We start from the raw sequence: 24,784 nt of genomic DNA, 5'->3' as shown, positions 1-24,784 counted from the left end.
GTTTTCCACCAATAAATCCTGCACTATGTCTGCACCATATAGTGCTAGTTATTTCTGTTCTCTTGCATGACACTAGTAATATTATCCAAACACAATTTCAAAAACTACTTTCTGTAGTTGGTAAATATACAGAAATTGAGAAAAAGGAAGAAATATGAGGAAGAAAGATACTGCCTGTTGCAACAGTTCAATGTTCTTAACCACAGATGAGACATGGCTCATTTGCAGACATATGGGTGATTGGTACAGTAAGTTTATGAACAGAAGTTTAAACTTGTAAGCTTAAGCTTCCGTTTATAAACAGAAGTTTAAAATTATAGGTCCTGTTTAATATTCAGCTCTGTTAACTCACTCTCACCTTTTTGTGTTTTTACACTTTGTCAAGATTTCTTTACATATTCACCAATGTCTGAAGAAGTTACTTATGCAGATCTTAAATTCCAGAACTCCAGTGAGACAGAAAAAATCCAAGAAATTGGCAAATTTGGGGAAAAAGGTAAGATTTTGAGTTATGGATGTGTCGTAAGTTTGTGTAATAGAAGTGGTTACGGCCTTGCATCTTCAGTATTAGTAATATAGTTATTATTCAACTTAAATTTTCAATTAAGCCTCTTATGTTTAAGCAAAGGAACCAAAAGTATATAAACAAAATGATTAGGAAAAAAGGGTTCTGTAAAAACACTTATCCGTGCATTGAAGACTCAATCTTTTACATTTTTGAAATTTTTTATTATCACATTCAATATAATTGGGACAGAATTTTTCAAATGATTGGGTTGTGTGAAGATTTTATTTGTTTATGAGATGAAGCCGTGGAAAAAGCAACATGTTCAGGAAAGTCATGATTTCACATCGGTGTGTGTGTGTTTTTTTAATAAGAAAATGCTTTGGGTACGCATGCAGAAAAGAAGGAGAGACAGACAAAGAGTCAGAGAGATCTTTAAAGGATTTCATTTGACTATCTAGGCATATATCACCCTAAACTAGGCATATATCACCCTAAAATTTCTCCTACTTCTTTTGGAGATGTTTTTAATAACTTACTAAAAAATAAAATATGTTAAGTTCAATGAAATGAATAATTAAGGAATAAAGGAAGTAAAGAAATATCAGAAGACATAACGTATTCATAATATTCAAAACCACATTATATCAGGAAGCTTTGTATTTTTCAATTCAAATTAAAATCATGAAATAAGTGGACCATCTGTGTTGACTTTCACTTAATCAAAACTACTCTTTTTCTTACTCAGAATCTTGTAGCTTTCCTATTATGTATGGTTCTTACCTTCTGGCTCCTAGCCTTTTGGAGTGAAATCTGCCCTAGTGAAACCATAGTTTAAACCAGTGTATTTGAGTTAAAAAATAACTTAAACAGTGATAACGGAGAACACAAAGAAGGATGATAGAAACAGAGAAATAAGCAGAGAAGAGTGCCAAAATTCTCATATATTATTTAACTGGTTGTCCCCTTCCCTCTCCCCACACAGAATATAACATCTTTAATATTCTAGCATTGCTATAAACAGAAATTTCACTGTTACATCTTGAATCCATTTATCATGAGCATTGTAAATCTTGAGAAAGGACAGCAGATTAATTCTGTGGGCTTCTTTTTTAATACTGAAATTTTTTTAGAAAGAAGAAGGGTCTACGGATTTTACAATATTTTCTGTCTTTATTTCCTTGTTTGTACTTCTTCTTTTATATGCCGAAGAGAATGGGCATATCATGAGCTTAGTATTACCAACAATTGGCCTTTGCTTGTCCCCTCACATCCTTTCCCACCTCTTTTCCTGCCAATCCACCTTAAGTTCCCACCACAAGAATTCTCTGAATTCATGCAAATATTGAATCCATGTCTTCTTCATGTTCTTAATCTCATCTAATTTTCTCATTATCCAGCTTAGAATCCACATTATGTAATACAACATTGTATTATGTAATGTCTACTCTTAGTCTCTTACATTTCTCCTTTTCAATGTATGTTAATTTTTCCTTAAAAACTTCAGTTCTGGTTAGGGGCAGTGGCTTATACCCATAGTCCCAGCACTGTGAGAGGCCCAGATGGGAGGAATATTTGAGGCCAGGAGTTTGAGACCAGCCTGGGGAAGGTAGAGAGATGCCATGTCTATAAAAATTTTTTTTTTAAAAAATTAACTGGGCACCCATAGTCTCGGCTGCTTGGGAGGCTGAGGAAAGAGGATTACTCGAGCCCAGGAACTGGAGGCTGTGCAGAGTAAGCTATGATCAGGTGACTGTACTTCAGTCTAGGTGACACAGCAAGATCTTGCCTCAAACAAGTCAAAACAAAACAAAATGAAAAACCCAAAAACCAACAAATAAAAACAACTCCAGTTCTGGTTAAACCCAAATATCTACCCAGTCTGCCCCAGAGTTGAATATTGCTGGTGAAAAACACACAAATTTTCAACTCCAGTTACTCTTACCTTTCCTCTGGTGAGAAAAAAGCATCAACCTACACTTTTTATTTTTGTTATTTAAATTTCTATCCTACCATGTCTTTACTGATACTCTGCCTTCCTTCCAGATAGTATTTATGATAAGTATGTACTTATGAAAGGACAGCTCCCCATTTTGCTCTGAATTTCAGTCCATGTGTCCTTTTCAAAGACAGACTTTTGTAATTTTTTCCTTTCTCTCCTGTGTCATTATTCTCTCTTCCTTCTCTGCTTTTCCTTTTTAGTGCACTAACATACTCTACTACTCACCAACATATTCATATCATAACAAAACACAGTCCTTGCTTGACCAGTTAAGCCTTTCCATTATTATGTAACTTATTTGTTTCCTTTCACAGCTCAACTTTTGAAAGCATTTTCTTTGGCCACTGACTCTCAGTTCTTCACCTCTCATTCTGTTCTCAACCAACTCTATTAGGCTTCTGCCCCCTTGGTGCACTGGAGACTGAGCTTTAGGTCACTGATGTCCTGCCTGTTTCATCCCAGTAGTCACATGTCTCTTCCATTACTTCACTTCCCTGCAGCATTCAAAAAGTTGAACAGTCCTCTAAAGGCTTTCTTTGCACATCCTTCCTGACACATCCTCATGGCCTCTCCTGTCACCATGCCTGCCTCTCCTAAGTCTTTGTTGACTCTTCCTCCTAGATAAAACTCTACAAGATGGAATACTTTGGAGCCGTGTCCTGTGTCCCCTTTTATTGCATCATTCAATACACTCATCCAATCTACCTTGTTCAGTTGTTTGACTTTAAATACAGGGACTCCCAGATATCTCTGTATGACCTTTCCCTGGATCTCAAGACTAGAAAATACAAGTGCCCTTTTCACATTTCCATAAAGAGTTCTAATCTCATTTTAAACTTAAAGGTCAAAAATGGTAATACTTATTTTTCTTCTAAAATTGTCTCTCTCTCCAGACAGCCTCACCTCTGTGCCAGTTCTGTTCTAATTGCATTACAAATATTAAACCATTTAGTGTCCGATATTTTGCAGTCTTTCTCTCTCCCTTTCTTTAACAATACTGAAACTTAGACACATAGATGTTAAAAGATGTTAAATAACTTTCCCATGGTTTCACAAGCAATAAGCAGCAGAACCAGAATTCAAACCAAAACACGCTGATATGGTTTGACTGTGTCCCCACCCAAATCTCATCTTGAATTGCAGCTCCCATATGTCCCACATGTTGTAGGAGGGACATGGTGGGAGGTAATTGAATCATGGGGGCGGGTGTTTCCCATGAGGTTCTTGTGATAGTGAATAAGTCTCATGAGATCTGATGGTTTTATAAAGAGGAGTTTCCCTGCACAAGTTCTCTCTTCTCTTGTCTGCTGCCATGTGAGATGTGCCTTTCACCTTCCACCATGAGTTTGAGGCCTCTCCAGCCACATGGAACCATGAGTCCATTAAACCTCTTTTTACTTATAAATTGCCCAATTGTGGGTATGTCTTTATCAGCAGTGTGAAAACGAACTAATGCAGTAAATTGGTACCAGTAGAGTAGGGCACTGCTGTAAAGATACCCAAACATGTGAAAGAGACTTTGGGACTGGGTAACAAGCAGAGGTTGGAATACTTTGGAGGGTTCAGAAGAAAACAGAAAAATGTGGGACAGTTTGGCACTTCCTAGAGACTTCTTGAATGACTTTGACAAAAATGGTGATAAGGCTGAGGTGGTCTCAGATGGAGATGAGGAATTTGTTGGGAACTGGAGCAAAGGTGACTCTTGTTATGTTTTAGCAAAGTGACTGGTAGCAGTTTACTCCTGCCCTAGAAATTTGTGGAACTTTGAACTTGAGAGAGATGATTTAGCATATCTGGCAGAAGAAATTTCTAAGCAGTGAAGCATTAAAGATGTGATTTGGGTGCTGTTAAAAGCATTCACTTTTATAAGGGAAGCAGAGCATAAAAGTTCAGAAAATTTGTGGCTTGACAATGATAAAGAAAAGGAAATCCCATTTTTTTGAGGAGAAATTCAAACCAGCTGAAGAAATTTCTAAAGTAATGAGGAGCCAAATGATAATCACCAAGGCAATGGGGAAAATGACTCCAGGACATATCAGAGGTCTTCACAGCAGCCCCTCCCATCACATGCCCAGAGGCCTAGGAGGAATAAATGGTTTTAGGGACTGAGCCCAGGGTCCCTTTGCTGTGTGCAGTCTAGGAACTTGGTGCCCTGCATCCCAGCTGCTCCAGCCATGACTAAAAGAGGCTAAGGTACAGCTCAGGCCATGGCTTCAGAGCGTGCAAGCCCCAAACCTTGGTAGCTTCCATGTGGTGTTGAGCCTTTGAGGTGCATAGAAGTCAAGAAGTGGGTTTTGGGAACCTGTCTAGATTTCAGAGGATGTATGGAAACACCTGGATGTCCAGGCAGAAGTGTGCAACAGGCATGAGGTGCTCATGGATAACCTCTGCTAGGAGAGTGCAGAAGGGAAATGTGAGGTCAGAAGCCCCACACAGAGTCCCCACTGGGGTACTTTCTAGTGGAGCAGTGAGAAGTCGACCACCATCCTTCAGCCCTCAGAATGGTAGATCCACTGACAGCATGCACTGTCCACCTGGAAAAGCTGCAGACACTCAATATCAGCCCATGAAAGCAGCCAGCGGGGAGACTGTAAAGCCACAGGAGCAGAGCTGCCCAAAGATATGGGGGCCTACCTCTTGCATCACCATGACCAGATGTGAGACATGGAACTAAAGGAGATGATTTTGGAGATTCAAGATTTGATGCCCTTGCTGAATTTTGGACTTGCAAAAACCCTTTGTCTCAGCCAATTTCTCCCATTTGGAATGACTGTGTTTATCCAATGCCTGTACCCTCATTGTATATAGGAAGTAACTAACTTGCTTTTGAATTTACTGGCTCATAGGTGGAAGGGACTTGCCTTTTTTAAGATAGACTGTGGACTTTTGAGTTAATGTTGAAATGAGTTAAGACTTTTGGGGACTGTTGGGAAGGCATGACTGGTTTTGAAATGTGAGGACATGAGATTTGGGAGAGGTCAGGGGTGGAATGATGTGGTTTGGCTGTGTCTCCACCCAAATCTCATCTTGAATTATAGCTCCCACAATTTCCACGTGTTGTTGGAGGAACCTGGTGGGAGGTAATTGAATCATGTGGTGGGGTCTTTTCCATGCTGTTCTTGTAATAGTGAATAAGTGTCATGAGATCTGATGGTTTTTTTTTTTTTTTTTTTTTTTTTTTTTTTTTTTTTTTTTTTTTTTGAGACGGAGTCTGGCTCTGTCGCCCGGGCTGGAGTGCTGTGGCCGGATCTCAGCTCACTGCAAGCTCTGCCTCCCGGGTTTACGCCATTCTCCTGCCTCAGCCTCCGGAGTAGCTGGGACTACAGGCGCCCGCCACCTCGCCTGGCTAGTTTTTTGTATTTTTAGTAGAGACGGGGTTTCACCGTGTTAGCCAGGATGGTCTCGATCTCCTGACCTCGTGATCCGCCCGTCTCGGCCTCCCAACGTGCTGGGATTACAGGCTTGAGCCACCGCGCCTGGCCAATCTGATGGTTTTATAAAGTGGTGTTTCCCTGCACAAGTTCTCTCTTCTCTTGTCTGCCACCATGTGAGACGTGCCTTTCACCTTCCACCATGATTGTGAGGCACCCCCAGCCATGTGAAACTGTGAGTTCATTAAACCTCTTTTTCCTTATAAATTGGCCAGTCTTGGGTATGTCTTATTAGCAATGTGAAAATGGACTAATACACACGCTAACCCTAAAGATGGCATTTTGCTTTTTATCACTATGAGATACTGCCTACAAATGTGCATATCTACCAACTTTCTCTAAAGAAAAATTTCATAAATTTGTGCCATAGATTTTAGCTTAAAAATGTATACTTAATTTATCCATGGGTCATCAAATTCCCTAGTGCTAGCTAATCAAACTACTGTTCTCTTTCCATGTCATATTGTAACAGATTTCTTACTGATAAAGCAACTCTGTTGTTTTGCCATCCTAGATTAAATTCTTCCAGTGGTTTCCCCAAAAATCTAACTTACTCTGGCTAGAAAAGGCTGCAAATAATGTTTTCTCCTTGTTATTTTAAAAACAAAACAAAAGAAAACAAATAAAACCTTCTTTAAAGTAATTTTTCACATTGGCCATTCTTCTTCTGCCCCTCTGAATATATCCTGTTTTTCAAATAGAAATCTTTTCCTTAAATTGTTGTCTTTGAACTTCATGTAATTGCTACCTGTAATGTTCTTCCTACTGATTTTGCATGCTGGTTCCTATTGTTCATAAGATTTGAACTGCCTGCTCTTTATAACAGCTTAATTTCAAATCTCTGCACAACATAGCCAAATTTGAGATATTTTCTTCCTTTCTTTCCCTTTCTTCCTGTCTCACTTATGTATCTATCTATTTCTTCCTACAATTAAAATTTATTTCTATGAAAACAGGAACTTGTACATCTTGCTCACTTTGATATTTTAGCACCCAGGATAATGTCTAATAAATACAAGGCACTCAAAAGATAACTTCAAATAATTAAACTTTTTAATAATCAAATAAGTTCATTGAATAAATAAACTTTTGAATAATTGAATACATATATAAATAAGAAAATAATTTTAAGAAAGAGTGCTTGAATTTATAATTCTAATCTTAGATAAAAATCTTGAACATGTAGTCCTTTCAGTAGTAACTATTTTCTAAAGTCTATAGAAGTTAAGTTTTACTTTTTATTAGTAATTATCTCTGAATTTCACAATATTATTGCACCATCAACTGTGAGATGTAAGACATAGCTCAGAAGTATAGTAAGATTATTATAGTATCCCAGAATTGTATTTTCTTGAAATACCTGGCTAGTCTTTACCTAATTTGTAATACCTTTATACGTGATTATTTAAATAACATAGTCACAATAATAATTTACTCATATTATAAAGTTTATAATTTCTGTTTTTTTAAATAGAGAAGTGATCTATTCTGGGATTCACTATTCCCTAAAAAGGAAGTATTCAATAAAAATTTCTTGCAAAAAAGTATGAAAAAATTTTTGAAAAATTACAATAAAAATGGTGTAGATCTGGACTGACTAAGATCAAAAGTTAATGGAAGGATACCCAAAGACATTACAAAGAGACAGCCTATTTTGTTTGTTCTGAAGCTAAATTCTCATAATTACCTGGCAGCGGGGATACATAAACAACTGAAAGTGTTTTTCTTGACATGCCACAATTGTCTGCTCAAGCAAAGACTACTCCTATTGGCTTCTCTGTTAATTTCCAACTACTGACTTTTCCCAAATTTGTATAAACAAAATACAACATACCTAGGTTGACTGGTTTTCTCCATTCTCTATTATAAATTCTGTTTTTGGAAAACCAAACACCGCATGTTCTCACTCATAGGTGGGAACTGAACAATGAGGTCACTTGGACTCGGGAAGGGGAACATCACACACGGGGGCCTATCACGGGGAGGGGGGAAGGGGGAGGGATTGCATTGGGAGTTATACTGATGTAAATAACGAGTTGATGGGTGCTGACGAGTTGATGGGTGCAGCACACCAACATGGCACAAGTATACATATGTAACAAACCTGCACGTTATGCACATGTACCCTAGAATTTAAAGTATAATAATAATAAAAAAAAGAAAAAAAATAAAAATAAAATAAATTCTGTTTTTGCTCCTCTGATTTTTTAAATCAGTCTACCAGTTAACAGCTTCTCCTGCCAGAATCAATTTACATATAAAACAATTAAGTGATTTTGATTTATTCTTTTTTTTTTTTTTTTTTTTTTTTTTTGAGACGGAGTCTTGCTCTGTCGCCCAGGCTAGAGTGCAGTGGCCGGATCTCAGCTCACCGCAACCTCTGCCTCCTGGGTTCACGCCATTCTCCTGCCTCAGCCTCCCGAGTGGCTGGGACCACAGGCGCCCACCACCTCGCCCGGCTAATTTTTTGTATTTTTAGTAGAGACGGGGTTTCACCGTGTTAGCCAGGAGGGTCTCGATCTCCTGACCTCGTGATCCGCCCGTCTCGGCCTCCCAAAGTGCTGGGATTACAGGCTTGAGCCACCGCGCCCGGCCCTTGATTTATTCTTGACATATTCTTCAAAAACATTTTTTGAATATTCTTGAATGGCTAGCAAATCCATTTCTTTCCAATAGGCATATTAGGAAATAAAGGTAAAATGAATGAATGAATGAATGAGCAAATAATTCAAATGAAAGTGTATACCATTTTTAGGCCTCTCTGTTAATTTTGCTTTCCACAGCACCTCCAGCTCCCTCTCATGTATGGCGTCCAGCAGCCTTGTTTCTGACTCTTCTGTGCCTTCTGATGCTCATTGGATTGGGAGTCTTGGGAAGCATGTGTATGTACTGCCCCTGTTTTGGTCAAAAGAGAAAGTATCTAGAATTTCAAATATTTAACAACAAAAGTTTATTCCTTGAGTAGAAGATTTATAATAATGATGGGTGATAGGCCCACAAGGGGGACTTACAATGTGGAACTTAGTCTCTTTCCCTACTCTTATAGAGTAATTGCTTTCCCTATCATTTTAATCTTTATGCTACTTCTGCAAATGATAAAGGATGAATGGCTCTATTGAGAGTTTACAATTTTTTGTCATTTTTTTAATGTGGAGTTCACATTACTTTGAAGACAGCAATGAAAAAAATGAACAAACTACAAAACATAAATGAAGAGCTTCAGAGAAATGTGTCTCTACAACTGATGAGTAACATGAACAGCTCCAACAAGATCAGAAACCTCTCCACCACACTGCAAACAATAGCCACCAGATTATGTCGTGAGCTATATAGCAAAGAACAAGGTAATCCTGTATTCTCTTGGAGTTATTTATTGGACAATAAACTAAACCACTGAGTCTCTTAAGAATCATTTTATAATTAGCTAGTAGCCTTTCCCTAGGGAGTCATAATTTGGGGGAAAGAATTACGTGTGGTTGATGAAGAATTCATTGATATTTCCATGCAGTTAGAAGAAAAACAGAAAAAGTAATAATAGCAATAGGCCCCCAAATTATCAGGAGATATTGGTTACATAATAAAATGTTAGGGCCGTTTCTCTAATCTGTCAGTTACTATAATTATTCTGGGCACTGAGGTTAATAGAAGATAGGGAGGAAGTGACAGCTCTTTACAGGTGACTTCATTCTTAAATTTCAGTCAGTGATTGATAACGAATTCCATAGGAAAAAATAAATGGAGACTTCACCTTTGGGATCGGGGGAGTTGGTCTTCTAGTGTCTCCATAAGTTTCTATAGTCATGATTGCTGAAACATATTCCTTTTGCTTCCGAGAAACCTCAAAGTTTCAACAGTTCAGAGAACAAAAATTAAAGAAGGTAAGATTTGTATAGATAGGTGGAGTTAATTCTTATTATGCAGTATGTTTCCTGTAATTAGTTTTTATTGTCATTAAAGAATATAAAAAATAGCAAAGAGGAATTGTTACAGGAAGATACACTTGAATCCAAGTGCTTAATTTGAAATATTTTTGTTCAAGTTATGGGTCTGACACATTATGGTAGTATATAAGGAACTAGAATACAGGATTCACTTATTTCCCCTTTGGTGTAAAAAGAAGACACAGCATGTAATCCTAGCTACTTGGGTGGCTGGGGCAGGAGAGTCGCTTGAATCCAGGAGGTGGAGGCTGCCGTGAGCTGAGATCGCGCCACTACACTCCATCTTGGGCAATAGAGCAAGACTCTGTCAAATAAATAAATAAATAAATAAATAAATAAATAAATAAATAAAAGGAAAGAGAGAAAGAAAAAGAAAGAAGAATAAACAGCAAATGCGGTCAATGTCACACAGAGAAGAAAGGAAATAATAATAAGTATTATGACTATCAACAAAACCTAAATAAAACTATGTTCTTCTTCCAGAGCACAAATGTAAGCCTTGTCCAAGGAGATGGATTTGGCATAAGGACAGCTGTTATTTCCTAAGTGATGATGTCCAAACATGGCAGGACAGTAGAATGGCCTGTGCTGCTCAGAATGCCAGCCTGTTGAAGATAAACAATAAAAATGCATTGGTAAAGCCCAGGTGTTTCTGCCATCATGGGATAGAAAGGGGTGTGGCATGTTGGAGAAGACCTCAATCAACCCACTCATGATTCCGGTTTATTTTAGTTGGGGTGTGAAGTGACTGAAACTTTGTACACTTATCTCAAGATTATCATAGGCAAGGTAAAACATATACAAGGTTAGGACCTTAGCATAAGAGGATTACTAGCCGACAGGTAGATGAGTATTACAGATTCTGAGTAGTACACCCAGAATCTAAAAGTCTGTAAGCATTTCCAAATTAGAATCTAGAATCAAATCTCAGAACAGAATTTATAAACATTTATCTAAAAACAGAGGATATGGAGATTATTCCTCAGGGTTAGTAATTCAGTAAGAACTACATAGGAACATACATTTTGTTTCTACCATTTTGTAATTTTTAATTCACTAAGAGAAATAGGCAAGTTATAGTAGGTTAGCATAAAATATGTACAAACAGGAAGAACTGAAGTAAGATGGCACAGGCAAGTGTCAAACAGATATATTGCACTGAGTCCTTGAATCCCAGGAAAAATGTGTTTTCTAGCAGCTTTATTGATTTATTCATTTTCTTAGTTTTCCATGTCTAAATAATGTTTCCGTGTTATACTTACCACATAGCATTTTTGGTGTCTCAAATAGTAATCATATATTTTTAAGCAAAATTACATTTTCTAAAAGTCTCTGCTTCCCCACAATAAGAAACTTTCATCATCCTTTCTAGAAGAGAGAGAAATCAACCCATAATCTCTTCCTCATCAGATCATTCTCAAGGACCCATTCACAGTTACTTACTCTAGAAAAATTTTCTAAAGGCTGGAATAAGAAAAAAACCTGTTATTTGGCTACAAAATCCTGAGCTGGTTCTGAATTCTGTTCTGTAACCACTCACATCTGAGTCTGTGGCATTTTCTTCCTACTCCTTCTGTTTCTGTTAACTCTTGTTTATAGCCATTGCCCACTTCCTTTGGCCCTGGGCACAATATTTACTGCTCAAAATTTTGAACCCTGAACTTGTCATTGTGGACTTTTCATTGACTGTAAATTAAGGTTATACATGGATTAGTAGGGCCTCTCTTCTTGTAAGACCAGCTGTGATATTGTTAAAAATGTTGAAATTTTGTAGTAAGGAGTACTTTCTTTCAATTTCTTATAATGACATTTAATAGTAGTAGTGCAATGTCAAGTATGTTACCTTAAAGCAGCAATTTGTAAGAAATTACATTCTAATGTAAAATACAAAAGTAGGAGACTGTTTCTTAAACAGACCATCTGTATTTCCTGTAGGAATTTATAAAATCCCGGAGTACGTCATACCACTATTGGCTGGGATTATCTCCTAAAAAAGATTACAGTTATCGTATGATCGGGGATAATATAATCAACTCCTCTGCCTGGTAAGTGTCTATTCTTGTTAAAATTTTATAGTTGGGTTTAAGTAGAGGTATTTTCCTTAGGAGCACTGTAGATTCAAATTAAAACCAGCTTCAACTGAAATTGTATCCTAAAAGCACCCTTTTCTATCATGCTTCTTTGATGTATTTTCTAATACAGAAAGTTACCATAAATGTCTTCTACAATTTTGACAAGTAACTAAGAAAATTACAGCAGCCAAATTATGGAGAACTCTGTAAATAATTTTATCTAAGAAAAATTATGGAAGCCCAGAAAAGTCACTGGACTAACAAATACTTAATATTGTGCTAAGTTTTAGGGTTCAAAGATGAATGAAATATTGATTCATCACTAAAGTTACTTAACCATCAATTGTATGTGCAGACTGATTGAATGATGCTAAAGAGAATATAGTGTGATAAATGCTTCAGTAAGAATACACAGACTAACAAAATATAAATTTTAGCAGTGATGCTTTTGTTACAAATGACACTTGAAATGGGCATTTAAAAAAGTTTATGGATTTGGGGGTACAATTGCAGTTTTGTTATACAAATATATTGTGTAATGATGAAGTCGTGTTTTCAGTGTAACCACTACCTGGATAGTGTACACTGTACCCAATAGATAATTTCTCATTCTTTATTTTTGTGACACAATCCTACTTTTTGGAGTCTCCAAGGTCTATTATTCCACTTTTTATGTATATGTGTACATATTATTTAGCTCCCACTTAAGTGAGAACATGCAATATTTAAGTTTATGTTCCTGAGTTATTTCACTTAAGAGAATGATCTCCAGCTCTATCCATTTTGCTGCAAAATCATGATTTCCTTCTTTTTTATACTTGAGTGGTATTTCATGGTGTATATAATCTAAAAGAAATCACAGTTTCACGTTTTCTTATCCAATAATCCATTGATGCACACTTAGGTCATTTCCATGACTTTGCCATTGTAAATAGTTCTACAACGAACATTTGAGTGTAGGTGTCTTTTTTAAATATAATAATTCCTTTTCCTTTGGTTAGATACCCAATAGTGGAATTGCTGGATCAAATGGTAATTCCATCTTTAGCTCTTTGAAAAATTGCCATAGAGTTTACACTAATTTCCATTCTGATGGTTGGCCCTACCTCTGGCGGTTGACAATGATAGGATACAATGGGAGATAAGCTATCTCCAAATGGAGTGGAAAAGGATATATATTTTAAAGGCCTAATTTGTAGTGAAGGACTAGAGACAAAGGTAATGTTGTGTCAGGAAAGAGTACAGATGAAATCTTGTTTTGAAAATGTAGAATATGTATGTTTTTGTAATTATTGCAAAGGGAATGGTAATCTATAATGGAAAGGAAAATATTGTAGATATTTTCAATTATCAGAAAGAAAACTGAAAAAGTATATAATAATTGTATGTGTGATATATATATATATGTGTGTGTGTGTATATATATATGTATACATATCTTATTTTCATTTTTTAACTCTGTGTTGTTTTGGGGTTTGTTTCTGAAAGGGGGCCATAATAAATGACATCTGTACTATGTCACCACAAATAAATCTCATACTTAAAAATGTAATTGATGAACTTATTTATTGGTTGATGTCATTTTTTTACCCAAATATTGATGCTAAATTAATCTAAAAGATAATATTTTTAATTTACAAATTTGTTTTTAATGCATAGTCCCTGATCACTAATCTAGTATTTATGGGCTGGTCATTAGAACTTCAGAGTAAAGGCCAAGCGTGGTGTCTCATGCCTGTAATCCCAGCACTTTGGGAGGCCGAGGCAGGCGGATCAGGAGGTCAGGAGATCGAGACCATCCTGGCTAACATGGTGAAACCCCATCTCCACTAAAAATACAAAAAATTAGCCGGGCATGGTGGCAGGCACCTGTAGTGTCAGCTACTCAGGAGGCTGAGGCAGGAGAATGGCATGAACTCAGGAGGCGGAACTTGCAGTGAGCCGAGATCTCACCACTGCACTCCAGCCTGGGCAACACAGCAAGACTCTTGTCTCAAAAAAAAAAAAAAAGAACTTGAGAGTAAAATCTTTTGAAAATGTCACTTAGAGATGATGTTGAACTTAAGGTGTCATACCTCAGGTGAATTCCTGACTTTGATGATTATAAAAAGCACTTGAGGGAGACAGGGTCCAAGACTTACTACTGGGCCAGCTAGACTAGAGAATCTTATGGAATGGTATTATTCCAAATTATATTATACATGAAGGGGCTGGGGTGCTAAGCCTGTAAGCAAAGGACAGCAAATATCAGATGTTAGAAAGTGGAAAAAACACGGAGAAATGAAGCAGTATTTGACATTGCATATGTGTCAACATAAACAATTAACTTGGACATTCTTGATACTCTGAACATTAATTAGATTTAGTTTAAACAATGCAGAGTCTAGGGCAATAATATCATGTTGGAAGTGTAATTTTTTTTTTTTTGTGAATATGTTTCAAATATCTGACTTGCCAAGTGTAATTCTTTACTTTCTCTTTCAGGGTTATAAGAAACGCACCTGACTTAAGTAACATTTTTTGTGGATATATAAATAGAATATATGTTGATTATGATTACTGCACTTCTAGAAAAAAAATGATATGTGAGAAGATGGCCAATCCAGTGCAGCTTGGTTTTATACATTTTAGGGAGGCATGAGTCATCAATCAAATACATTTAAGGAGAGTGGGGGTTTGGGGTTCCACACTACAGGTAAATTTAAATATTTTCTGGTTGACCACAATTGGTTGAGTTTGTCTAAGGACCTGGAATTTTATCATGCAGATGAAACATCCAGGTAGCAAGCTTCAGAGAGAACAGATTGTGAATGTTAATGCTGGAGAGGTATAATGAAGCATGTCCCTCCTCCCACTTCCCATCATGGCCTGAACCCTGGAGAAGAGGAGGTCCATTCAGACGGTTGTGGGGGGCCTTCGAATTTTATTTTTCATTTACATTCTTCCCCTTCTGGCCAAGATTTGCCAGAGGCAACATCCAAGATCAGCAGATTTTAATTTTGTCCCATAGCATTGCCAGGATGGCATGGTTTCCCATCTCCAGTCCATCCTATACTCCGTGGGACTCCCTATAGCTGAAGGCCTTATGAGTCAAAGGACTTTTAGCCAATTGATTGTTCTAGGCCAGATAAGAATGGATGTGGACATGCATTTATTACCTCTTAAAATTATTATTTTAAGTAAAAGCCAATAAACAAAAATGAAAAGGCAAGTTATGAGACTGACTTATTTTTAACTTCTGTGTGTTGAGCTACTGTAAGCTTGGCTTTTGTTAAAGACATACACCAATCAGCTATGCAAGCATAAGCATTGTTCTGAAAAAATATATATATATAGACATGTTTATCTTCATAACTCTTAACTGGGAGTATTATACCCAAGAGGCTTTCTTACAAGGTATTTTTTTATCCTGTTAGTAAATATATTCCTGTAATTCTATAATAACCAAAAAATTTTTCATGGTTGGGGTAGATGCAAAAGTGACACATACTCATTTAGAAAGCAACTCAACTTGTTTTATCAGCTGTTTAGGCATTTTTGTACCCCTCCTTGATTTGGAGGGTTTGAGCTTGGCCTAATTTTGTTCTTTAAAACCAGCCCTTACAATCTTATGCCCCCTCCTCTTCTGTGACAGTAACTGGGCCTAGAGGGAAGCGTGCTTGTAGAGTTTCTGCAGCAGAGCATTTGCAGTGAAATACAGATCCCGGCTCAATGGGATGCCAAAATGAGGGAGAGCCACATCTCTGTTGTTCAAAATCTCATGATTTGGGTTTTCTTGGAAGTAAAACAAGAGATAAATAACATTTATAGTTTGATAATTAAAAGAGTAATTTCTGTGTCAGAACAGAAAAAGGAACCTATTCCTTTAGGGTACCAACTAAAAATATGAAGAAAAATTATAATCTGGTACTCTCTAGTGGATTATTGTAGCCCAGAAATAAAGTTTCATTCTCCCCTCAAAAAAAAAAAAAAAAAAGTTAGGGCTGAAATTTAGTATTAAATGTTTTCCTTTGAAGCAATTTCTTTAGCTCCCCCCATTTTTTTTCTATTAAAGAGAAATTATAGCCAGACTAATTTGTGTGCAAAATAAGTTTTAGGCTTATTATACTTGGCCTGGTTATTTTGCATAAAATGCAGCAAGGGTTGGGCATGGTGGCTCATGCCTGTAATCCCAGCATGTTGGGATGCCAAGGCGGGTGGATTGCCTGAAGTCAGGAGTTCAAGACCAGCCTGGTTCACATGGTGAAATCCCGTTTCTATTAAAAATACAAAAATTTGCCAGGCATGGTGGCACACTCCTACAGTCCCGGCTACTCGGGAGGCTGAAGCAGGAGAATCGCTTGAACCCAAGAGGCAAAGGTGCCAGTGAGGTGAGATCGCACCACTGCACTCCAGCCTGGATGACAGAGCAAGACTCCATCTCCAAAAAAAAAAAATTAATTAATTAATTAAAAATGCAGCAAGAATGGATTGGCCATATAGGCTTCTTTAGGTTGACCTTGACTAAACTTTACCTAAAAATATGCTATTTTAATTAAAGTCTTAGTAAAATAACCAGTGTCTCAAATTTTTTTGTTTTAAAAGATGCTTTTTGAATTTATGAAAATAACTGTACTGTCATAAAATCACAATTCAAATTTTAGAACTCAAAAAGAAATATAAATTTGCTTACAAAAACATACTTCACTCAAATAACTCAAAAGAAAAAGATTTTATTGACCTTGCTTTAACCAGAGCAGAAGCTTTCAAACAATGTTTGTATATTAGGGAAATGCTATTTACAAGCCAACACCTCATGAAAACTGTCTATCAGGCATGGTAGAATCTAGGAAAGAGGCTCCCTACTTATCAGTATTTTCTCCTAATATCCCCAGGTAGCAAGATTCTATGTAAATCATTTTTATTTTTTTATGGAACTCTTTTGAGCACCATCATTTTTATTAGCATAGGGATAGCTTCAGTTAAAATTCCATAGCAAGGCAGTAAATGCCTCTCAGGTGGAAATTCTCAGTTCAATATTGTCATTGGGAAGTATTTACAGTTTTTTGCCATTAGCCCCAATAAACGTGCCACAAATGGCTATGAAGAGGAGGATTTGTCCTGACTAGCACTCTAGCTTCTACCTAATACTTTGTGGGCTCAGGCAATTTTACTAGTTCCCATTCAGCGTGTTCAATTAAAATTTACTAAAAGAGTAGATTTACATGCCTTCAGCTTTATAGTACTAGAAAGGGGAAACATCTCCCAGTCAGATGTAGTACCCATTTTCACAAGACATTTAGGTAAAGGGCTTACAACTACATTCTACAAAGTTTGTTTAAACGTCTTAAATTTTATAATTCTATTAATCTGTATGTTTTTGTTTGTTTGTTTTGTTTTGTTCTTGGCCCCAGATCATTTTACCTTTTCTTTCTTTTTTTTTTTCTTTTTTGAGACAGAGTCCCACTCTTGTCACCCAGGTTGGAGTGCAGTGGCACGATCTCGGCTCACTGCAACCTCCACCTCCCTGGTTCAAGCGATTCTCCTGCCCCAGCCTTCCAAGTAGCTGGGATTACAGGTGCCCACCATCACACTTGGCTAATTTTTGTATTTTTAGTAGGGATGGGGTTTCACCATGTTGCCCAGGCTGGTCTCGAACTCCTGACCTGAGGTGATCCACCCGGGTGTGTTGGTCTCCCAAAGTGCTGGGATTACAGGCGTGAGCCACCGTGCCAGGCCTATTTTATCTTTTCTGGTGAAAAAGTGTTTGGGTTCCCAGCAGGGAGTTGCATCTGTGAGACCTATAAGGAACAACAAATTTGATAAGGCTTCTTAAACAGTCCTGTGATTCTGTGGGAGGGGCACCAATGCAAAAGGGGCTCCCTGAACCCCAAAATTTACTTGACCTGGGTAATAGGCATATTTGCTGAGAGGATAACCCAGTTATCATAAAACCAGCCCAACATGGTTTTCGTGTGAGGCATGCTAACTGCTTCACCTGGGGTGCTTAACTTGGTATTTTTTAGGAAGAGTTGGGCACTTTTCCGCTGATACGGTTTGGCTGTGTGCCCTGCCAAATCTCATTTTGGATTGTAGCTCCCATAATTTCCACGTGTTGTGGGAGGGACCTGGTGGGAGACAATTGAATCAGGACAGCGGTTTTCTCCATACTGTTCTCATGCTAGTGAATAAGTCTCATGAAATCCGATGGTTTTATAAGGGGGAACCACTTTCACTTGGTTCTTATTCTCTCTCTTTCCTGTTGCAATGTAAAATGTGCCTTTTGCCTTCCCCCACGATTGTGAGACCTCCCTAGCCACATGGAACTATGAGTCCATTAAACCTCTTTTTCTTTATAAATTACCCAGTCTTGGGTATGTCTTTATTAGTAGCATGAAAATGAACTAATACAGTAAATTGGTACCAGTAGAGTGGGGCAGTGCTTGTAAAGATACCCAAAAATGTGGAACCAACTTTGGAACTGGGTAACGGGCAGAGGTTGAAACAGTTTGGAGGGCCCTGAAGAAGACAGGAAAATGTGGGACCGCTTGGAACTTCACAGAGATTTGTTGAATGGCTTTGATCAAAATGCTGATAATCATATGGACAGTGAAATCCAAGCTGAGGTGGTCTCAGATGAAGATCAGGAAATTGTTGGGAACCGCAGTAAAGGTGACTCTCACTATGTTTTAGCAAAGAGACTAGCAACACATGTTGCCTGGCGTTTCCATCCCCAGCAAAGTCTCACTGTAGCCTCAGCCACTAAGGAAATCAGACACCAATGATGCTAATTACAGCTGAAGAAATCATATGGAGACTACACTATTGAGCTCACCTAGAATCAAAGCCAAAGCACCCTACTCAACAAATACTATACATACATCTATAGAAAAAAGTGTTTCCCTATGAAAGCCAATGCATAAAATTAAAGGAAACAACCATTACATCAGATGTGCAGATACCAACATAAGAACACAAGAAACATAAAAAAGTGTGGAAACATGACACCTCCAAACAAACCAGTAATTTTCTAGAAAAAAATTTCAGAAAAAGGAAATGGATGAAATAATTAAAAATTATGATATTAAAGAAACTCAGTGAGATATAGAAGATGATACAAATTAGGGAAACAATTCATGATCTGAATAATAACTTCAACAGAGCAATAAATGTCATAAAAAAATAAAAATCCTAGATTGGAAGAATTTAATAAATGAAATAACATAATATAATTGACTGCTTCAACAATAGACAAGATAAAGTAGAATAAAGAATTTCTAACCTTGAAGATACGACTTTTGAAATAACCCAAACAAAACAAAAAGAAGAAAAAAGGAGGAAGAATTCTACATGACATAGGGGATACCATAAAGGAAGCAAATATTCAAAATGTAGAAATTCCAGAAAAAGAAAAGAAGCACAAAGACATAAAAACCTTTAACAGACTGGGCGTGGTGGCTCATGCCTGTAATTCCGACACTTTGTGAGGCTAAGGTGGGAGGAGTGCTTAAGCCCAGGAGTTGGAGGCTGAAGTGAGCCATGATCACATCACTGCACTCTAGCCTGAGGAGTTCAAGGCTGCAGTGAGTCATGTTCACGCTACTGCACTCTAGCCCAAGAGACAGAGTGAGACCTTATCTCTAAAAAACAAAAACAAACAAACACAAAACCAATTAAACAAAATAATAGCCGAAAACTTCTCAAGTCTTGCAATAAATATAGACCTTCAGATAAGGAAGTTCAAAGATCTCCAAAAAAATTCAACCTTAAAAGATCTTACGCAAAGCACATTACAGTCAAATGGTCAAAAGTAAAAGACAAACAGAAAATTCTAAAAACCTCAAGAGCAAAGTATCAAGTCATATAGAAGGGAATTCCCATTAGACTAAGTGAATTGCTTTGCAAGAAACCTTACACGCCAGAAGAAAATAGAACGCTCTATTCAAGCTGCCGAAAGACAAAAAGTAACAGTCAAGAACACTACAATCAACAAAACTGTATTTCAAAATGAGAAATGAAATCTCTCAAACAAGCAAAAACTGAGAGAATTAATTATCACTAGACCAGCCTTTTAAGAAATGCTTAAGCGAGTCTTACATCGGGAAATAAAAGGATGATATTTACCATAATGAAAAAATATCAAAGTATGAAACAGATTAGTATAGCAGACACACAAATGAGAAAGAAAAATGAGACAAATGTTACCACTACAGGAAACCACAAAACCACAATGATAAATAATAAGAGAGAAAGAAAGGAAAAGGCATATATAAAACAATCATAAAACAATTAGCAAAATGACAGAAATAATTTATTACCTATTAGTAATAACCTTAAATATAAACAGATTAAATTTCTCAAGTAAAAGATGTAGACTGCAAAATGGATTTTAAAAAATGATTCAAATATGTACTGCCTACAAGAAACTGACTTCAACTGTAAAGATACATATAGACTGAAAAGGGATGGAAAATAAGAATTCACACTGGATATCAAAAATGAGCAGGAGTAGCTATACTTATATCAGATAAAACATAATTTAAGTCAAAAACCATAAAACCATAAACCATAATGATGAAGGAACCATAACAATCTGAATATATATGCACCCAAAAACAGAGCACCTATTACTAGTATATTTAGTAATATTATTAATATTACTAAAGCAAATATTCCTTCCTTTCTTCCTCTCTCCTTTCCCTTCCCTTCCCTTCCGTTCCCTTCCCTTCCCTTCCCTTCCCTTCCCTTCCCTTCCTTTCCTTTCTTGCTTCCTTCCCTCTTTCCTTTCTTCCCTTTGACAAGATCTCATGCTGTTGCCCAGGCTAGAGTGCAGTGGCATGATCATATCTCACTGCAGCCTTGACCTCTTGGGTTCAAGCAATCCTCCCACCTCAGCCTCCCAAGTAGCTGGGACTACAGGCATGTGTCACCACAGCCAGCTGACTTTTTTTTTTTTTTTGTAGAGACAGTGTTTGCCATGTTGCCCAGGCTGGTCTCAAACTCCTGAACTGAAGTAATCCACCCACCTCAGCCTCCTAAAGTACTGGGATTACAGGTGTAAGCCATTGCACCTTGCCTGTTTTCTTATACATGTAATGAGGAAGATGAGATTCTAAGATGATATGGTTTATGTGCTTTTTTATTTTGCAATTTCTGTTGTTGAAAATATTTATTTTTATAGTAAAATTAGCAAGTGGTATTAGAATGGGAAAAAATGCTACTTTGAATACAGAATAATTTCAAAGACAGCAAAATTATCTGTACAATTTTCCCAGTTAGACAGTAAGCATTTATCTGGGTTTTTTTCTTTCTTAGATTAGCCTTTCATTTATAAATTTTATGTCTGACAATATTCCAATGTGTTAATTGTTCTTTGATCTTTATTAATTCCTTCGGACCCACCAGTCAAATGGCCTGAGAAAATAGGAAAGCATTAGACGTGATACTAGCAAAAGAAGGTGGACTTTGCGACACGATCAGGATTCAATGCTGTACTTATATCCCTAATAACACTGCTCCTGGCAGACCATAACTAAAGCATTACAGGGTCTTACTGCCCTATCAAATGAATTACCCAAAAATTCTGAACTAAATGATCCCTTCACAAATTTAATAGGAAATTTGTTCAGTAGATGGAAGGGGCTTATGTTCTCAATCCTCTCTCTGGCCATTGGAAAGGGGTTGCTTATTCTAGGATGCTGCATCATACCCTGTGCCTGAGGATTAATTCAAAGACTTATTGAAATAGCTCTCACTAAAATCTCTTACGATCCTCCTCCCCCGATTCAAATAGGCTTTTCCTTCAAGAAGACCAAGTAGAACAATGGAGCCAAATTACGTTAGAAAGATTTGAAGAGAAAGAGTTATAACAAAAGGGAAAGGGGGAAGTTACGGGATATGATGAAGTTGCTCTTCAAATAATCTGATCAATCTTTTATTCTTTAATTCATAGTACCCCTCCACCTTTTTTCACCTTTTTTTCTTTTTGCCTTTGTTAGATGCCCAGGCATGCCACAGTACCAGGCGTTATCAGTACCAGCTCACATTCCTTTCCTTATTTGGAAAGAGGACTAACTTTCCAGCTCATTACAGACACCCCTTCCCCTTCCTCTCCAATTCTTTTACGTGCCCGCCCTATCTAAAAAAAAAATCAGATGTTTAGCCAACCAGGATTAGTTTACGGTGTACGACCTGACCCCGGCCAATGGGGAAAAGGTACATGGGCAGGACTTGCGTCAGGAATAAAGGCTCTCGTGCCCCTCTGTTCAGGTGTGCTCTCGTGGCAACTGGCCAGGGAGGCACCCCTCTGTGCAGAAGTAAAATTGCCTCGCCAAGAATCCTTTGTTTGAGTGTTTAATTCCCTTAGGGTTTTAAGCGTTATTCCTAACACCACTATGAACTCTACCCGTATAAGACAGTTAACTTTATTGATAACTATCAATAAATACTGTGTATGTTCTGACGTTTCCACTGAACAATTGTTCCCTCATCTCTCTACTTTCCCTTGGGCCTCCTTATATTTACTGAGCCCTAACAATAGGCCAATAATAGCCCTACAAAGATCTGTAAGTGTTCAAGTAAAGGAAGAGTTGCATGTCTCTCACTTTAAATCAAAAGCTGAAAAGGATTAAACTTAGTGAGGAAGGCATGTCGAAAGCCCAGATAGGCCAAAAGCTAGGCTTATTATATAAAACAGCTAGCCAAGACGTGAATGTAAAGAAAAAATTCTTGAAAGAAATCACAAGTGCTGCTCCAGAGAACACACAAATAATAAGAAAACAAGATAGGCTTTTCGCTGATATGGAGAAAGTTTAGTGGTCTAGATAGAAGATAAAATCAATCACAACATTCTCTTAAGTCAAAGCCTAATCCAGAACAAGATCCTAACTCTTGTCAATTCTATAATGGGTGAGAGAGATGAAGAAGCTACAGAAGAAAAGTTAGAAGCTAGCAGAGGTTGGTTCATGAGGTTTAAGGAAAGAAGCCATCTCCTTAACATAAAAACGAAACATGAAGCAGCAAGTGCTGATGTAGAAACTGCAGCAAGTTATCCAGAAGATATAGCTAAGATAACTGAAGGTGTCTACACTGAACAATAGATTTTTAGCATAGATAAAACAGCTTTGTATTGGAAAGACATTTCATCTAGGATTTTTATACCTAGAGAGGAAAAGTCAATGGCTGGCTTGAAATCTTCAAAGGACAAGCTGACTCTCTTGTTAGGGGCTAATGCAGCTGGTGACTTTAAGTTAAAGCCAGTAGTCTTTTACCATTTCAAAAGTCCTAGGGATCTTAAGAATTATGCTAACTAATCTGCCAATGCTCTATAAACGAAACAACAATGTCTGGATGACAGTACATTTGTTTATAACATTGTTTACTGAGTATCATAAGCCCATTGTTGAGAAACACTGCTCAGAAGAAAATAAAAGGTCTTTTTTTTTTCTTTTCAAAATATTACAGCTCATTGACAATGCACCTAGTCACTCAAGAGCTCTTATAGACATGGACCAGGAGATTAATGTTTTCATTCCTGCTAACACAGCATCCGTTTCTCCAACCAATGAATCAAGGAGTAATTTTGACTTCCAAGTTTTATTCTTTAAGAAATACACATCAGAAGGCTGTAACTGCCACAGATAGTGATTCTTCTTATATATCAGAGCAAAGTCAATTGAAAACCGCCTGCAAACAATTTACCATTCTAGATGCCATTAAAAAGATTTGTGATTCAGGGAAGGAGGACAAAGTATCAACATTAACAGACACTTGGAAGAAGTTGAATCCAACCCTCATGGATGACTTTGAGGGGTTCAAGACTTCAGTGGCGGGAGTAACTGCAGGTATGGTGGAAATAGCAAGAGAACTAGAACTGGAAGTGGAACCTGGAGATGTGGCTTAATTGATGCAATTTTATCAGGAAACTTTAATAAATGAGGAGCTGCTTTTTATGGATAAGCAAAGAAAATGGTTCTTGAGACAAATATTACTCCCTGTGAACATGCTGTGAACATTGTTAAAATGATAATAAAGTATTCAGAATACTGCATAAACTTAGTTGATAAAGCAGTAGCAGGATTTGAGAGGACTGACTTCAATTTTGAAAGAAGTTTACTATGAGTAAAATGTTATTTAATAGCATCTCATGCTGCAGATAAAAATTTCATAAAAGGAAGACTAAATTGATGCCATAAACTTTACTGTTGTCTTATTTTAAAAATAGGCACATCTACCCCATCTTTCAGCAACCACTGCTCTGATCCATCAGCAGCCATCAACATCAAGGCAAGGCGCTCCACCAGCAAAAAAGATTTTCACTCACTAAAGACTCAAATAATTGTTAGCATTTTTAGCAATGAAGTATTTTTAATACAACTGTGTACATTTTTTAGACATAATGCTATTACATACTTAATAGAAGACAGTGTAATGCAAACATAACTTTTATATGAATTGAGAAAGCAAATAATTAGTGTGACTCACTTTATTGCAGTATTTGCTTTATTGTGGTGGTCTGGAACTGAACCCACAATATTTCTAAGGCATGCCTATAAGTTAGTTTCAAATTGAACAAGGCAGAAGTCAAATGTTGAGGAAGTTCACTTAGATAACATGTAGAAGATTTAGTATTTGAAATGAGGTGGTCTGACCTGTGCTACTAACATTTGTGCTGTTTTGATTTTATGTATAAGATGCTTTAGATAGGAATACCAGAAAAAAAATGACAGTGATTGGCCTACAGTTTTAATTGTATTGTTGCCATGCACTAAGATATTATTCTTCTAAGTTTATGTGTGCTATAGTTATGTATACACATATATTTTTCCATTTTGGGGGGATGAAACAAAGTCCAG

General features: G+C 37.1%; 2 protein-coding genes across 11 annotated transcripts in view; one reads left to right on the top strand and one right to left on the bottom strand.

Moving 5' to 3' along the window:
• The first annotated feature begins 210 nt into the window (after positions 1-210).
• CLEC12A (C-type lectin domain family 12 member A) overlaps positions 211-24,784 on the top strand; it is a 30,970-nt gene continuing 6,396 nt past the window's right edge. Inside the window, exons 1-7 of one of the 7 annotated variants that reach the window (XM_023192360.1) lie at positions 211-276; positions 386-496; positions 8,722-8,820; positions 9,094-9,282; positions 10,363-10,514; positions 11,815-11,924; positions 14,436-15,162. In XM_023192360.1, coding sequence (XP_023048128.1) covers positions 406-496; positions 8,722-8,820; positions 9,094-9,282; positions 10,363-10,514; positions 11,815-11,924; positions 14,436-14,592 — 798 coding nt within the window. In that variant the 5' untranslated portion in view covers positions 211-276; positions 386-405 and the 3' untranslated portion in view covers positions 14,593-15,162. Of the gene's footprint in view, positions 497-8,721; positions 8,821-9,093; positions 9,283-10,362; positions 10,515-11,814; positions 11,925-14,435; positions 15,163-23,393; positions 23,948-24,784 lie in introns of those variants that run through there. The other 6 variants (XM_023192361.3, XM_023192358.2, XM_023192357.2 and 3 more) reach the window with 6 other exon arrangements.
• The window catches only part of LOC111526601 (C-type lectin domain family 1 member B), a 24,405-nt gene continuing 8,164 nt past the window's right edge, over positions 8,544-24,784 (bottom strand). The window contains exon 6 of one of the 4 annotated variants that reach the window (XM_023192365.3): positions 8,544-10,183. In XM_023192365.3, coding sequence (XP_023048133.1) covers positions 10,078-10,183 — 106 coding nt within the window. In that variant the 3' untranslated portion in view covers positions 8,544-10,077. Of the gene's footprint in view, positions 10,184-17,588; positions 17,732-24,276 lie in introns of those variants that run through there. The other 3 variants (XM_023192367.2, XM_023192366.3, XM_023192364.1) reach the window with 3 other exon arrangements.

This window comes from Piliocolobus tephrosceles, chromosome 10, assembly GCF_002776525.5.
Source record: "Piliocolobus tephrosceles isolate RC106 chromosome 10, ASM277652v3, whole genome shotgun sequence".
Taxonomy (NCBI): domain Eukaryota; kingdom Metazoa; phylum Chordata; class Mammalia; order Primates; family Cercopithecidae; genus Piliocolobus; species Piliocolobus tephrosceles.
This window is presented reverse-complemented; position numbering and strand designations above follow the sequence as displayed.